General features: G+C 32.1%; 1 protein-coding gene across 1 annotated transcript in view; it reads right to left on the reverse strand.

Annotated features, from left to right (window-relative positions):
* Positions 1–16,696, reverse strand: part of trio (trio Rho guanine nucleotide exchange factor) — a 246,535-nt gene that overhangs the window by 9,439 nt on the left and 220,400 nt on the right. The window contains exons 28-37 of the mRNA XM_077445260.1: positions 8,791–8,860; positions 8,185–8,284; positions 7,944–8,108; positions 7,729–7,806; positions 7,252–7,338; positions 5,606–5,964; positions 3,720–3,912; positions 3,445–3,642; positions 3,164–3,361; positions 2,725–2,942 (exon numbers count right to left, since the gene is read on the reverse strand). Coding sequence (XP_077301386.1) covers positions 2,725–2,942; positions 3,164–3,361; positions 3,445–3,642; positions 3,720–3,912; positions 5,606–5,964; positions 7,252–7,338; positions 7,729–7,806; positions 7,944–8,108; positions 8,185–8,284; positions 8,791–8,860 — 1,666 coding nt within the window. The remainder of the gene's footprint in view (positions 1–2,724; positions 2,943–3,163; positions 3,362–3,444; positions 3,643–3,719; positions 3,913–5,605; positions 5,965–7,251; positions 7,339–7,728; positions 7,807–7,943; positions 8,109–8,184; positions 8,285–8,790; positions 8,861–16,696) is intronic.

Below are 16,696 nucleotides of genomic sequence, written 5' to 3' on the forward strand. Positions count from 1 at the left end.
AAAATAGTTTAAATTCATTAATATCACTTTCAGATACATTTAATTATAGTAAAATTAACGAAACTTTCGCACCGTTGACTTTGAAGACCACCGATACGTCGAAAAGTGTATTGCCATAATAATACCAATGAGAGAATATGTATATTAAAATGATAATGATATTTATAAACCATCAGAACACCAATACAGAATAAAAATAATGTAAATATACATACTTACTTAGCAAATAAAATAAATCAATTCAGTCGCATTTTAATATATGGTAATTAATTAACGTAGATAGAATGCAAAGAAAAGTTTATATTGTTGACAGAAGATTCCGCTATGCGCCATTTTGGACACGTTTGAGCGTGTATCCAAATATTCAATCGTTTCAATGAGAAAATGTCACAAAAATTGTATTGCAATCGTACACGGCGGAATATTCTACAGCGGTGGAGTTAGTTTTAATAACAAGGATCAGATTATATTCAAGAAAGTGTATGTGAAAAGCATTGAATCACATTAAGAAATATTTTCAAATACATTCATTATTTTTATAACCATAAACACATTTAACGGCTATTTGAAACACCATTGCTTTTTTGTACAAGCTATTTTTTTTTATTTTTATTATAACTATTAGCATGCTTATTATTATAATATATACGTTGATATAATATGTAATAGCAAATATAGATTTAAATATACAGTGAATGATGATATATATATATATATATATATATATATATATATATATATATATATATATATATATATATATATATATATATATATATATATATATATATATTTAAATTTCAGTCATAAATTACCTATCACATCCTTTTTCTCTTCACTTTAGTGTATTAGTATAGTCAACATCGTCAAAAATGTAAAAATAGAAGAAAAAATACAAAGTTGAAAAATTAATTCAGTTATTATTAATTAATTTCAATACGATTAGTACAAATCTGTGAGTTGAAAACGTCATCTAAAATTTGTTATGAAAAATATCAGTGTCTTTCTATTCTCATCCGTACATTGATAGATGCAAGCAGATGATACACGTGAACCAGAAAGTGTTGCTAGATAACTAAATGCAATTAAGTGATTATAGAACTGATGACAAACTATTATCGATAATACATACAGTTAATAATTATACATGCTAAAAAAAAAAATATTAAAATTAAATTACAATACAATAAAAATTAGGTTGTCTGTTTCTCTCAATACGTATTCAATGTCATATTCAGAGACGGGATAATATTTCTGATTTTATTTTTCATTTCGAAATCAAAGAAATATACATGATGAATTTCCCATCCCTAGTTATATTATTATATATTGAAAAATACGTATTCAAGACTACGTTCCATTTCTTGATGTCACACATCGTCGCATCACATTCCTGAAATCTTTCTACCTACATTAATAAATCGACGACACAGTGTTTCTTTACTTTAATTTTTAATCCGCTTACTCCGTATTAACACAACGCCGTTATAAAATTTTCGCTCAGTTGCGGCCGAACCTAAAATCACATGTACCCATGTTTGAAAATCATACGCTTCATATATAAAAATAACACGACTCCAGTCATTAAAATATTATTTTCTTTTTGCTTTTTTTTCATTTTTTAGAAATAGACAGTCACATTTGCGGATTCAAGATTGCGGTTTAGCTTTAAGTATATTTATAAACAAAAAATAATTAATATATGTCTAAACGAAAATATCTACAATAAATTGTCATACGATAAACTTATCGATTTAATAGCTATAACTTGAAAGTATCACTTTTCAGAAAGTAGGTTGTTTTTAAAAATTTTCAACGGCCGCTCGCAAAACACAATATCAGAACAAATACACTGGGATCGATTTGAATGCTACCTACCGTTCATTTCTGTCAAAAGTCGCCAACGTATTCAACCAATCGATTCACATACACACTATAAAATAGCAACCGTTCTGGCCTAAACTCCGCACACATTTATTTTTATACATTAAATTAATTTAATAATCACAATGTTTAAAAATCACATACATATTTACAACCTCAAAAATGTCACAAAAATTAAAGAAAGAAAAGTAAATATAGAAAAAGGAATTAATTTAAAGCACAAAAATTCAAGAATGTTATGGTCCACTTGCTGCCGATTATTTACTTTGAAATTTGTTAACAGAGTATTGTTAATGTTATTAAAATTAAACAATAATTTAATGTTTCATATATTGCAGTAGCTATTATATATTATATATAAATACGTGTATATGTACATAAGCGGTGAAATGAATTGTTGTTAAAACTCCACATTTATTTTGCTGAATACATTGAAAGAATATTTCACCGTTTATATACACGTGTGTTATTGTAGCAATATTTTATTTTATATTATATAAATACAAATTAAAGAAAATGTTGAATATATCATGTTATAATCCGGACTAAATACCAATTCATGCACAGGCTGTTGAATTAAAATGCAATTTTCTTAATTTCTCAAAATCCACACATTCGACTCTTATTTCAAAGATAAATTCCGTCTGCTCGAAAAGGGGCAGACGTAAACGATGTAAAGCTAACATTGATTATATATACCCAAAATACTTTCTATATAAATATATTCAATGCTAGATAGTTTGTGCAAGAAGTATTTTCTTTATATAATTTTGGTTTTTTGTTTTTTTTTTTATGTTTTGTTTTAAATAGGTAAGTTAGACATCTGAGCTGATTACTCACTGAAAATTATCTTTCGTACGCTCTTTTTGATATGCAATAGGACTTTGCAGAGCTTTTATTAGTTCCGTTTGTTTCTGCAAAATGATCGATATGGTGTTCATCCAATCTTGCATCTCGGCCTCGGAAGCTTTCAAGAAGAAACGGATCGGCGGTTTATTAGCATCGGTCGAACGTAAAATGAAACCGTTCTTCTCCGGGTCCATTGCCATTTTGTTAACCTACGCACAGATATAGAAAACAAAATTAAAAATCACAGATGCACAGATGCAAACTTCTGTATACGATACTCGTATACAGAAGTTTCATTTACACAAAAAATAAACAGTCGCTAAGTTGAAAATAAAATGCAACGACAATTTTCAGCAAAAACAAAGATCGCAATTGCAAAGTCAAATTCGCGCGCAGTAGAAACTGCTAATTAAATAAATAAAATCTCTACCTGAATATGAGCTCGATAGTTGTAGGAAGGGCTTGTAAACTGTGTTTTCTTGCCGAAAGCTTCCGAAAATATAATACTTTGATCAAACAGGAAAACTTGCAGCTCCCTCGACTTGCCGGCGTTTGTTTCATTCGTCGAAATATCAGTACAAATGAGTGGCCCCCGTAGTAATAATTTACCTTGAGCGGTTATTTTCCCCTGCGTAAATGCACCACATTTAATAAAAAAAACCTACTCATCACTTAAATCACATGCATATTCATATATATATATATACTTACGTCGAAACCCTGTAAACGTCCAACATCCATCATATCATTAGCGGCTTCGGGTATCTGTGATGTAATGGCCGCAGCCTTACGCAAAGCCTTCAGCTCTATTTCAGGACGTCTGGCTCTCTCCGAGTGCCTCAGAATGTCTCTAACTAACAAATGATACTTTTGTATACGCTGCACTGGCTTGATCAGCAGATCGTTGAACTGGAAAAGAGAAACAAGACCGGTCAGCATCGAGATGGTCACGCGTGGAGACTTATCGTAACTATTTTCGCGCTTACCTGCAGTTTGTGGCCCATCTTCTGCCGTAGGTCTTCGAAGTACGTCGATATGAACTCGGAGACGATTATCTCCGACATCGGTTTGTTCTGGCAGTATACAACGTACATGGACAGCTTGCGGTCGCACTTGGTGAACAGCGCCCCCAATTCTTCCGGTCTATCCTGGCATTTGCGAAGTTCACCCAGCAGGTAACTGCGACAAGAAAAAAATATTGCCATGCAGCTACCAATCATTCGAGTGTTTTCATGAACATATTATGTTTTTAAATTTTGAATCGCAAGCATTTTTATTATATATGATAATCGCTTACGTTTGCCAACATAATTGCGCAATATTAAAACAATCGACTACTCGCATGCAAAATATACTTAGTTTTGCCTGATGAAACCAACCCACACGATAATAATGTAAAAAACAATCGCAGCATTCGAAAATAATGAATGACAATCGACTCAGATCATTAGATCTTTCGTCAGAATAAGACTCAATTGATATATGAGATAGAAAATGAAAGCAACGAATAGGCTAATCGTGTTTATTGTTAAGACTTTGACATTCAAGATGTTCAAAAGTGAAAGACTATATATGTATGTATATATCAGTGATGGCCAACCTACAGCATGTGTCATTACATATATCACTTCTCTATATTATTAAATAATATAAGCTGCGTTTACATTTTAAAACACATTCGTAAAGTGGTGAGTGTCAACAAATTACCCAGATTGGTTAAATTTAGCAAAACTACATTCAAATATAATTTTAAAGATCTAAAATTCAGAATATCCCGAGATATTTTAACACAATGGTGGCCGCTGACTCATATTTGTATCATGTTGGTTGTACAACGCTTACTGGCCGCTGATACATATATGATTCACGATTGCGCGAATATATTTTTCGCGCAAAATATATTTTTCAATCCGCTGATATATTTTTGTATGACGTTTTCGTTTATGAAGAAAACGTGATACAAAATTGAATCATCGGCCACAAACGATTGATGAAAACGTGATAAAAAAATATATCAGCGGACGGAAACAGTTCGCGCAGTCGTTAATCATATACAATATGTATCAGTGGCCAGTAAGCGTTGTGCACCCAACATGATACAAATATGAGTCAGCGGCCACCATAGTGTTAGATGATATAAAACAATAATTATATACATATTATAATTATTGCTTTATTTTATTAATTATAATATGTATATAATTATTGCTTCATTTTAATAAAATTATTCACTCGCAATTATATTACATTATAAAACCCTCTTGAATAAATAAATGTACGTATATTATGTAATTTATTCTTATTGTATAATCATCATCATTTTTCAACATTTCCTGCTGGATGAAAGTCTCTCTGATCCTTAGCGTCCATTCAACTTACATACTTCGATTTCTCAAGCATACTTTTGGATATCATTCATTAATTCTATTACATTTACTGTCAACTTTTTACACATTTATCCGCATCATCATTTCAATTTGCCATAATTACAAGCCTCATATCAGGTTGCTTTCGCTTTTTCGTCTGACAAAATTTTTTTCACTTAAGATGAAGTCTGATATTGAATATGAATTATCACTTTCACAATAGTTTCAGATGTTTCTGCAAATTTCACACGTATTTATATCACTATTGACAAAAACTTGTTCAAAAAATGTTCGTTATTCGTTTTATTTGTAACCACATATGTATATTCTTCTGAATAATTTTGAAAAATGGCGTAGTTTTAGTTCAAACAGACCGGCTGTATTGAGCTACATAACAAATATATAAAATACAAGAATAGTTGAAGTTGAAAATGCAAAAATTTAAAAGTAAATCGGTACAAGCGCAACACCAATGTAAAATGTTTGGTAAAAAAGGAAATACTAACTCTCGATGCCACTCATATATGGCCTCTATGTTTCCGACGACGATTTTGTGTTTGCCCGTTTTCAGTTCTTCCGGCATTGGAATGTTGCAATTGGGATCTCTCATGTGCTTTATGTAACCTTCACAAACCATTTTCAGGTCTTCTACATACTTCTCCTCGGTATCGACCAGCTCTTTCATAACATAAACTCGTTTTTGCAATGCACTATCTGCCGATTCGGCGGCATCTATTTCTGCAGAGGTCAGTTCCAAAGGAACGGTAGGAGTGGTCAAAGTCTCCGACAAGCCGTTGAGTGGCGTTACGTTTGCTTCCGAATTGGAGCTTGGGTGGTTGCTGCTACTTCCAGAGTTGTGCTGTTCCTGAAACGATACAGAACGATGTAATCGTATTGCTCATGATAAGTATTTATAGTATTCAAACACTACTGTTGTTTAGCAATTGAGAAGCGTTTTTAATATAGTTTTAGATCCGGTAAACTTTTGTATAAACAATTCTCAATTTTGATTAACTACATAAAGTAATTTAAGTAATATAAGTAAGAAATAATAGATCTAAAATCATATGCAAAGAAGCATGTTTTGAAAATGTCAAAACATTTACAATAAAATTAATATAAAGCTTAAGGAAAGATTTATTAACAAACATGCACGAAAATAATGAGCTTCGATGAATTTATATTTAAAACCAATATTTAATAAAAATATTTTTTTCAACTGTATGTACACAAGTCAGTCTAGTATTTTATTGAAATAAATTATATATAATGACATCTATTGAAAACTAAATAAATTATTAAATGAAATATTATGCTATTTTGGGAAAAGTAGAATTACTTTTTTTCAGCGAATAGTTTTTACCTTGAAGTATTAATAAAAATTTCATGAGAAAACTCGACCTCAAGATTTTGACTGATTTTTCTCCAGCGCTTAATTTTTCATATGTTAAAATAAATTGTAAAATAAAGGGTTTTTGGTATATATTTAATAAGGAGCATATTATACATATGTATGAAAATACATATACATACTATGTATATACATATATGTATAAAGTCCTGTGACATTTGTTACCGTATTTTAAAATGGAATAAAAATGCATAATTTGGAGTTTTGGTAATCCATGCTCTATCCATTTACTATCAGTCAGAATAACCGAGAGTATACTGAACATACATATGAATGTAATACAAGTTGGAAAATATTATTCAAGTAATTTTTAATATCGAACTATAAGTGCTGCAAATTAAAATACAATTGCAAAATTTTTGATCAATAATGTATCTTAGATTTAAATAAAATTTATGTTAAAATCGAATTACGAAAATAAATAACATATTACATGCTTATTAAAATAGAATGATAATAAAACACACACAATAAAAAAAAAATCACAATCAGTGGCGGCTCATTATCTGTTTCTATTACATTTAAAATAAAGGCCATAAAATTTTTTAATATTTATTATAAAAGTTGATACGCCTATGTAGTTCATTGTACAGATCAGCCACCTCTGTATGCAATAAAATAAAAATGAAAACTATAAAAGCTAAAAAAAACTGTTGTATACGTAAAATATAAATAAATGCAAGCATGTTATGAATAAAAAAAACTACAAACGCTAAAAAATATCGAAAAATGAATGCAAACCATTCTTTCTTTGACAATTTGTTCGATTTCAGCTAAGTCGGCAGAGGGATTGCCAGTATCCATTGATTTGAGAGACAGAGCCGATGTCTGAAAGGTTCCGTTCGATAATATTTTATGATGAAATGCTTCTAACTATACATACATATACATATATATATATATATATATTAGACAAAAATATGTTAATTGAAAAATTCAGCAAATAACACCTCTTCGCACGTTAAATCATCAAGCCACCATTATTAAAACAAAAAAACTACACCATATCGACTAATAAGAAGGAATACAAAATTAGTATGAAGTGTTCTATATAAAATAATCAATAGTCTGAATGTATACATATATGAGTCATAAATTGCGTTTTAAGTGAACATTTTAACGATGTATTTATGTTAAGAATGTTGATAACGTTTTTCTTTAATATACATATGTAATATGGAAATTTCAATTTGATTATTAGAATTATGTAAAGCTTACGCGTTTCGGTTGCGACGATAGTATTGGCAACGAATTCAGTGACGATGAAGGTGGAACAGGCTGCATTAGCGTCGGGTCCTGGAAAATAGCATTGTTTCATCAGCATGGTCTTATAAATATTAGAAGTTTGAATTAATCTTATAAGAATGCTAATCATTTGGACTTTTTTTTCTTGACTTTCATCTATGTATATATATATATATATATATATATACCTGAATTGGTTTCATCGGAGGTGGCAATTCGACTAACGCTTCATCCTCTCCTTCTTCCATCTGCGGACCTGAAGTGAATGAGTCACGAGTTATCCTCGTTATGTCGTCATCGGAACCATTCTCATTTTCAGCCTCGCTAACACTCGACTTGTCGGCAAACGGCAACTGAAATCCAATACAAAATTCATGTAGTGAAACTCAATCAAAATTCATATTCAATATGTATACAAAAAATGTTTACATCGAATCGTTTCTCAGAAACAGTCTTCTTGAGCGGAGTTACAGTCTTTTCTACTTTTCCTTGTGACAACTTCCTCAACGGTGGTGGCAACCATCTTCTCCTGAAAAATACAACAGATCGATATTAAACCAATTTCAACACTGATTAAGTTTTTACACAGACTATAAATACATTAAGGAATGAGATAACAAATCATTGAATGAGAAAAATACGGTGCGCATGCACACAATTGAAAATTAATCAAGACGTATTGTGTACAGGACATATGTATTATATTATATAACAAAGCACAATTGAAAGCCGTGTACAAAGGCGATAAGAGTTCTATAACAATAGTTAGGTAAACTAAGCCTAGTTACATTATACGTATTATAGCATGTGTCGATTTAGAAGAGTGTCATCATGGTTTTAAAAAGGTTGAGGCTGAAAATTTTCGTCTCCGATCTCTAATAATATGTAACCAATTGATGTGATGTGCAAATACGATGAGGACAAGTACACAGACTCACCCCCTCCCACCGCAATAACGATTCGACAATAGAAACGGCAGTTTTAAAATTGAAATCAATTGAATAATGAGGTGATTGAATAAAATCATAGTCTCACCCGCTGAATCGACGTTTATTAACGGGACTAGAAGTGTTAACAGCGCTTGATCCTTCGCCTGCTGTCGCATCTGAAACGATAAAAGATTCAATGTTAGATTCGGTTAAGTTGTATTACGCTTTTTAATAAATATTATACATAAATTTTAAATTGATACATCAAAACTGAGTAGAGAAATAAAAATTGATTGTATGTACACTAAAATGAAAACTTGTGTGTATATATTGTATCCATTTCAGGGAGTATAAATTTATTCAACGGTAAAGATTTAAATTTCTTTTAGTAATAAATACGTACTTATTAAATCTATTTCTGTATTTGAAAGTCTAAAACATTCCAACCTTGTAAATTGTATGACAAAAAAATGTGCTTATCCATTTATAAGTACTATACAGTAGTAACAACAAAGAAAAGAAACAATATATGAAATGTTATTTGCTATCATTAAATTGTATGTTTGATTTTATTATATAATTATATGTATATGTAACATATATAAATCACATTTTCAATACGCATATATTTTATTTTAATAATATTTAAATAATCAAAACTTTTAGCTTCATCAAAACTACAATCTTTTGTCTGATGGAATGTTTTAGTTTTATTTCGATATAAGATTTTATGTATATAATTTTTAAAAAATCACGATGAAATACGTAGGTAATATGAACTTACATATGTTGTTAAGAACTTGTCACAATTATCATTGTGTGTATTTCCAAAAATAAATATCAGAATTAAGGTCGTATTCCAATTGATCTGATTTATTTTTATATGCGGAGATTTCGAAAATGAACGTTTGTTTAAATTAAGCAAAAAATATTTCCTACTAAAAATTATATACATAAAATGTTACTACTAAAAATGTAATAAACATTGTGTTCGTATTTTTAAGCCGTTTTCAAATTTACAGCTAATGATTATTAAACATATTTTATCTAAATAATTCATAAAAACTACATGCAAAAATTTAAGTTAAAAAAATTTAAAGGAGGCACAATTTTAAAGCTCTGTACCCAGGCCAGTGGCGTAACAAGGGCGTATTGATGCCCTGGACGCACCAGCTTTGTGAGTGCCGCGAAAGTAAAATATATATTTTTATTTTTGTCTCATAGTAAATTAGGTTCATCTCGAAAAGTATAATGTGAGCGGGCGACAAATCCGTCTACGAAATTCACCAAAAAAATTCCAAGTTTATGAGTGTTCTTCAAGTTTATAAGTTTATGAGTGGCTTTGTATTAAAAGCAATAATGCGACCCCAGATTTGAGCCCGACCGTGAAAGCGGAAAATGCATTTAAGACAACGCTTTCAATACAAATATAAAATACAAAAGTTTTTGATCATTTTTTCATAAAATAAAGTATATATTATGTGATTGTTTCTTCTCAAATTTTATATATAACAAAAGGTAGAGGGGGGGGGGGGAGTGGCACACAAAAAAATGGTTGCCCCGGGCGCTTTTATTTAGATAGTTTTGCACATGTTAAAAGCTGCTAGCACGCTTAATCCATGCTATGGCGATCCAAGCCAAATCTCCCTGCAGTGTTTTCGGTGATATTTTATCCATGTATTGATATAGGTTTGATAGTGATCGACAACGGTGATTCTCACATTTGAATTAATAAGATCGTAAGAATAAACATTGACATGAAGACACGCCCATTCATAACTGGAGTCTACCTAGGCATACCGTTCCGTACAGTTCTGTGTGTCTGCGCCTCAAGTAGGGCTGTGTGCGAGCATAAAGGCGAAAATACACAGAGAGGCACGCGCTTAAATCCTTGACAGTAATCGATAACGGTGATTCGTATATTTAAAGAAATGTAGGAGAAATTTGTCGAAAAAAAATAACCCGTGCAGATTTTTCACAGCGGGATGCCGATCACGTGCTTTTTTCTAGACAGTTTTGCAAATGCAAAAAAAGCTGCTAGGTCAAATCTGTACCATTGCGTCTCTTAGCAAATTTCACTCCCTAGAGTATTTTATCTTTGTATTGACAATAATCGATAACGGTGATTCCTATATTTAAAGAAATGTAGGAGAAGCTCTTAGAAATAATAATAAGATACGCCCATTCAGTGTGTCTCGCTACGCCACTGACCAGGGCCCACACCGCTGATAAATTATTCATAAAAACTGCACACAAAAGATTTCATATGTTAATATTTATTATGTTTATAAAAATAAATACGAGGGGCCCCATTTTCAAGCTTTGCACCAGGGCTCACACTGTTGATGACACGCCACTGTTTTTTTTTATCTACGTGAGACGCAAAATCTTTGTATTGTATCAAAAGTAAAAATACGTGTATGATAAATACGTTTCGGCCAGAATATAATATCATTTCACGTAAACCGATTTCCACCGTGTGCATAATATAAATTAGAGTGGATTTGAACAACACAGACGCACATTAAAATTTTACAAAAAACACCCGAGGCGCTTTGTTTCGAGGTTGAGAGCATGTCGCAACACGTTTTATAATGCATAATATACTATAATAATAATGGCTGCCGATGCTCCTTATAAGGAGTGCGGCGCCATGTGGTGGCCCCGGCTCCGACGACAGACACTTTCGGACATTTGCAAATGGAAATTGCGATCGGGAGATTGATCCGAATGTACCGCCGCGGAAGAGGAGCCCTTTGAGACAGCGCAGGAGAAGGTTCATGCCGCGCCAGATGCCGTGGATGAAGGTAGATAGAAGGTAGAGGGGAAATGCTCCAGCTGAAGGCTGTCACTTCACTGATGGTGCGGCCAGGATCAATCCAAACGTGGCTGCTCGCGTGGAAAATCCTTTTTTACAGGTGGCAGAGCAACGCTTATCGCCCCATTCGCTCTGCTCATCTCAAAGGATGTCGGATGAGGGGAGCGGACCGGGGTGGGATGGGGGAGGGTGTGACAAGTGAAATAATTGGGAAGCGCCGGTTTAAGTTCTCCCATTGCAAGATGTAATATCTAGAGGTCGGAATCTGAAGGGGCCGGAAACGCGCCGCCTATTGTTCCATTGTTGTAAATCCTTTGTAAAAAAGGTTCGGCAAACCTTTAACAATGCATTTACAATCTTTGAACAATAAACAGCCCCTTCAGATTCCGGTCTCTAGTCACTAATATCTTACATCAATGTTTCCGAAATTTGTAGCATGCTCTAGACAACAAAAATTGGTCACTGTTATACTAGTGTTGTACCCGATGACACATCGCATGGGTGTTGGCATATTAAGCTATTAAAAAAAAAAAGTGTAATCGGTCATGAGTTTGAAATTTCCTCTTGGAAAATAGTGTCACGAGCATTTAGTGCCATCTACCGAAAATTAATTCAATTAATAAATTAATTTTTCTATTGTTTATGCTCGTATGTAGGTAGTTTTTACTTATAATTCATCCAATGAAATTATCATAGATAAATCCCTTCCGTTTTTTATATGTACATATTATAATTCGACTACTTGTGAAGAATTTTTAAGGGTTTAATTTCACAAGTTAGTAGTGTTTGGTAAAAAGACCACAGATCAGGCAATTTGTTGCCGGCAATCCATCGCCCGGCAGGTTGCTCGATTGCTGAGCAATCGGTTGGACTGATATGGCTTTTCTTCTCACAACGCAACACAATTGGCCAGATGATACGAGCAAAAAACCTAGTCCGTAGCTAGAAACTTTTATAGATATGTATAATGTGAAACGACAAAGAGTCGTTTATTTGTCAATTGACAAAAGAATCTTTGTTCGATAAAAGATTCTCAGAAACGAATACGGGCAATCAGTTGCTTGGTAAATCGCTCGTAGTATAGCCTGCTACGATGATTACCGTAGCATGTTTTCTGGCCACAGTGTCATATTGGGGTGACCTGTGAGACACTGTGGTATACTTGTGTATTAAAAGTAAATAAATGTATTATAATTGATTGAGTGACTTGTCTGTGATTTATATTAGCATATATTTTTAGAAAATTGGACTCAAATCATCAACTGATTAATGACAAGCGTACGTAATTATGGCATTACGCAATAGCCGGCCATTAAATTTTTTTTACGTCCGGTTTAGCATGTGTTTAATAAATTGACGGCGAGTTTGCTGTAATTTATTATGTCATTCAATAAAGACTTCAGTGGTGTAGTGCTAAATTAATAAAGACTGAAGCGTTATTTAATGTTATTATCTTACTCCCCCCCCCCCCCCCTCTTCACTCTTCCATTTCACCTGTTTGCGAAATTTAAATTGCACAGCGCTACTTTGCTAATTAACTTACTGAAGAAAGAAATTTCTAGCGAAGCGAAATAGCGGTGTTTTATAATGCAATTTATGTTTGAAGTTTTTAAAATGATTTTTTCGTTACGATTGATATTTAAAAAGTATTAGTTATTTTCATTGACTTACTGTCAATCGAAATAGATCCTCGTACGATTTGTGTTGATTGCTGGATATCCAACTAGCAAAGAATCACAAACAACTGTTTCATTGAAGTTCGAACAAATACACGAACTGTCATGTCAAACGTCAAAATATGACAGATAAAAATCAAAGAGGGAACGGCGATGAAACGACACAATTCCATATTACATCAAATCAAACAATAAACCCAATCTCATTTTATCTCGATACATAATTGTTTTTTCGACCGAAATGTCGTTTTAACACATGCATTGTAATACAAAGCTTGTGAAACAGTGAAAAATTCAATGCTATCAAATAATTGAAAAGCCCGTATACAACGGTAAAGTAATATAATATTATATTTTATATTGGAAGTATATAATATAACTTTACCGTTGTATACGGGCTTTTCAATTATTTGATAGCATTGAATTTTTCACTGTTTCACAAGCTTTGTATTACAATGCATGTGTTAAACGACATTTCGGTCGAAAAAACAATTATGTATCGAGATAAAATGAGATTGGGTTTATTGTTTGATTTGATGTAATATGGAATTGTGTCGTTTCATCGCCGTTCCCTCTTTGATTTTTATCTGTCATATTTTGACGTTTGACATGACAGTTCGTGTATTTGTTCGAACTTCAATGAAACAGTTGTTTGTGATTCTTTGCTAGTTGGATATCCAGCAATCAACACAAATCGTACGAGGATCTATTTCGATTGACAGTAAGTCAATGAAAATAACTAATACTTTTTAAATATCAATCGTAACGAAAAATCATTTTAAAAACTTCAAACATAAATTGCATTATAAAACACCGCTATTTCGCTTCGCTAGAAATTTCTTTCTTCAGTAAGTTAATTAGCAAAGTAGGTATACTAGGAAGAAGACAGTATCGGAAGCGGAAAGAGTGATGAATATTTGCTTGTAGCACTTTTCCAAAGAACTATTTCAATAATGAACTGAGGAAACTAAAACCAAATAGTTTATCGACTTGTACTAAAGTTTGAACCCGAGTACTACTTTTAATCATGGAGCAGAGCGCTCTACCCTTCCCAAGAGACTTGCCTGTACGGCAGAAAGTACAATGTTTGTCGTAGTGAATTAGTTTCTCTCGGAATCGAGTATGCATTAAATATGCGTAGGCATGTTTAATACATATCCAATATATAATGTGAAAAAAAAAGTTCCCGAATTATTGTCGACCGTAACTAGGGATATGTAATTCGGAGCGAGGCGCGTTCGCAGCGAGCCCGTTTAAAAGTAGTGTCAATATTTACAGCATTATTTTTGGCGAGAGACTTCATATAAATGACGCAATAGAGTAGTAGTAGCAAGGAAAAGAGAGGAACAGATATACTAATAAAAAATGGAATATTATATTTACTGGTTAAATAATATTAAATTTATTATGTACAAAATAGAAAAAAATGCTTAAATGTTAATATATTAAATATGAATTCGGGTGGGAGGTGGAATATTGTACTTGATTGAAAAAAAAAGTCTCAGTTAATCGATTATTTTTAATTTAATAAGTATGAATATATGTATGTATATAAAAACGGAATAAGTATGCTAAAGGTGGTTGATGTAATGGTGAGGGTAAAGAAATTGAAATGGTAATGGGCAGGTCACGTAGCTAGAAGAACGAAAGAAGTGCTTGAATGGTACCCGAAAGAATGTAAAATGGTGCAAAGAAAGCCGCAAGAGAGATGAGTGAATGAAATTATAAAAATGTGTGGGATGGGAGTTGCTGTAAACAGAGACGAGTGAAAGCCTTTCCCAGCAGTGGATCTCGAATGGCTTTGAATGATAATGATGATGATATGAAGTATGTCATCATCAATAACAGATAATGATGATGATATGGAGTATGTCATAATCATTTATTATTAAATTACTAGATGAAGGCCTCTCCAACACGCTGCAATTCGTCTTTTTTTTTTTAAATTTCGTCCACCCATCTTTCTTGCGGCCTTCCTTTCAGCCTTTTACATTATCTCGGGTACGGTTCCAGCACTATTAACCTGCCCATTGTCGTTTAAATTTCTTTATTCTATATACTATATCCACTACCCTTGTCGTACGTCTCATTCACGTATTCCGTCTCCAATCTCTCCTCGTTATGCCGATATACTTTTTTGAGTGCATCGGACTTTAATGTGAGAAATTTCGACTTTAAGATGTACTCTGCATCGCTCCTTGATCGCGTTTTCATTGTTTTTGAAATATTTATGTGTATTTTCAACATAAATATCATTATATTTATACTTCCTATTGGATAATGAAATGATAAATATTAAGTTGTAGATTTTTTCTAAATTTTAAGTCGACTTAAAGTGTTATTTTTCCTTATATCATTATATGTACATTTTTTTTCATTTTTCTTTGTTTCATACCTTTTGCTAATATGCTAAATAGTTTGAGTTAAAACTTTATAAATTGTAAAAATATGTTTTAAATAAATAAGTATTAGCTTTATATTAAATTTTGATTAGTCTGTATTTAGAACGAACATATATTACAAAAATAAAATATTAATCGTCAAAGCTTTTTAAACCACTTTTAAATTATTAGAATAACTTACAAAGAAAGCTTCATATTATTTATGAAACGATTTTTGCCATACAAAAAAAAGTTTTCATATAAAATGATGCATTATAAAGGAAATTGATTTTTATTATTTAACAATTTCGGTACATACATATGTATATACATGATACCATTATTTATGTTTAAAAACTTGAATTATTCGAAATTATTTAAAGGATGCCGCAACGTATCAGTCAAAAAAATCATATCGGAAATAACACTTGATTTTATTGTGCAAGCACTGAAAAAATAAAGGAAAATCAGTACAAATTTCGTATATTTTTATCACACATCAATTAATTATAATCGCTCTGATGAATAAATCAAAATTTGTATCACTCTCGACTTTGTATTTGACGTTTGGCACGACTCGCATTAAATAATATTTTCGCTCTTCACGAGATATGCATAAAATCATCAGCATCCGTTCAACGCACTCATTGGTAAAATTTATTATTTCTGACATCATTCGCACTGAATTAAATCGATCATATGTAAATATGTGCAAGTGGATATACATAAAGTGTTGCATTTGAAATTGCAATATACAATGTATGTGCTATAAAGTGGCGTGCGGACGAATGTAGGGTATTATATATTTTATATTGGTTCGTGTGCAGTCTTCGCCAGTGATGACACGTGGAGAAAGGGCAGCGATTGAAATAAAAAGTGCAGAAATGATAAAACGTTCCTCGAATGAAGCATCTACTTATGTATGTAAACTGAATGTTGAAAACGATTTATATCGCATTCATTTTATTGAAAACATCACGTTCCTCGCATTTGATATGGAGTGTAAGATGAGGAAGCTTAGTTATTAAACTACAATACTGTGTTGATTGAAAATAAATACACGGGGAGAGATGATTCGAATACTTGAAACACTCGAGTCAAAACGAATCGATGGCAGATGGACGTACTAAGGACTTG

The sequence above is a fragment of the Arctopsyche grandis genome, chromosome 2, assembly GCF_051622035.1.
Source record: "Arctopsyche grandis isolate Sample6627 chromosome 2, ASM5162203v2, whole genome shotgun sequence".
Taxonomy (NCBI): Eukaryota; Metazoa; Arthropoda; class Insecta; order Trichoptera; family Hydropsychidae; genus Arctopsyche; species Arctopsyche grandis.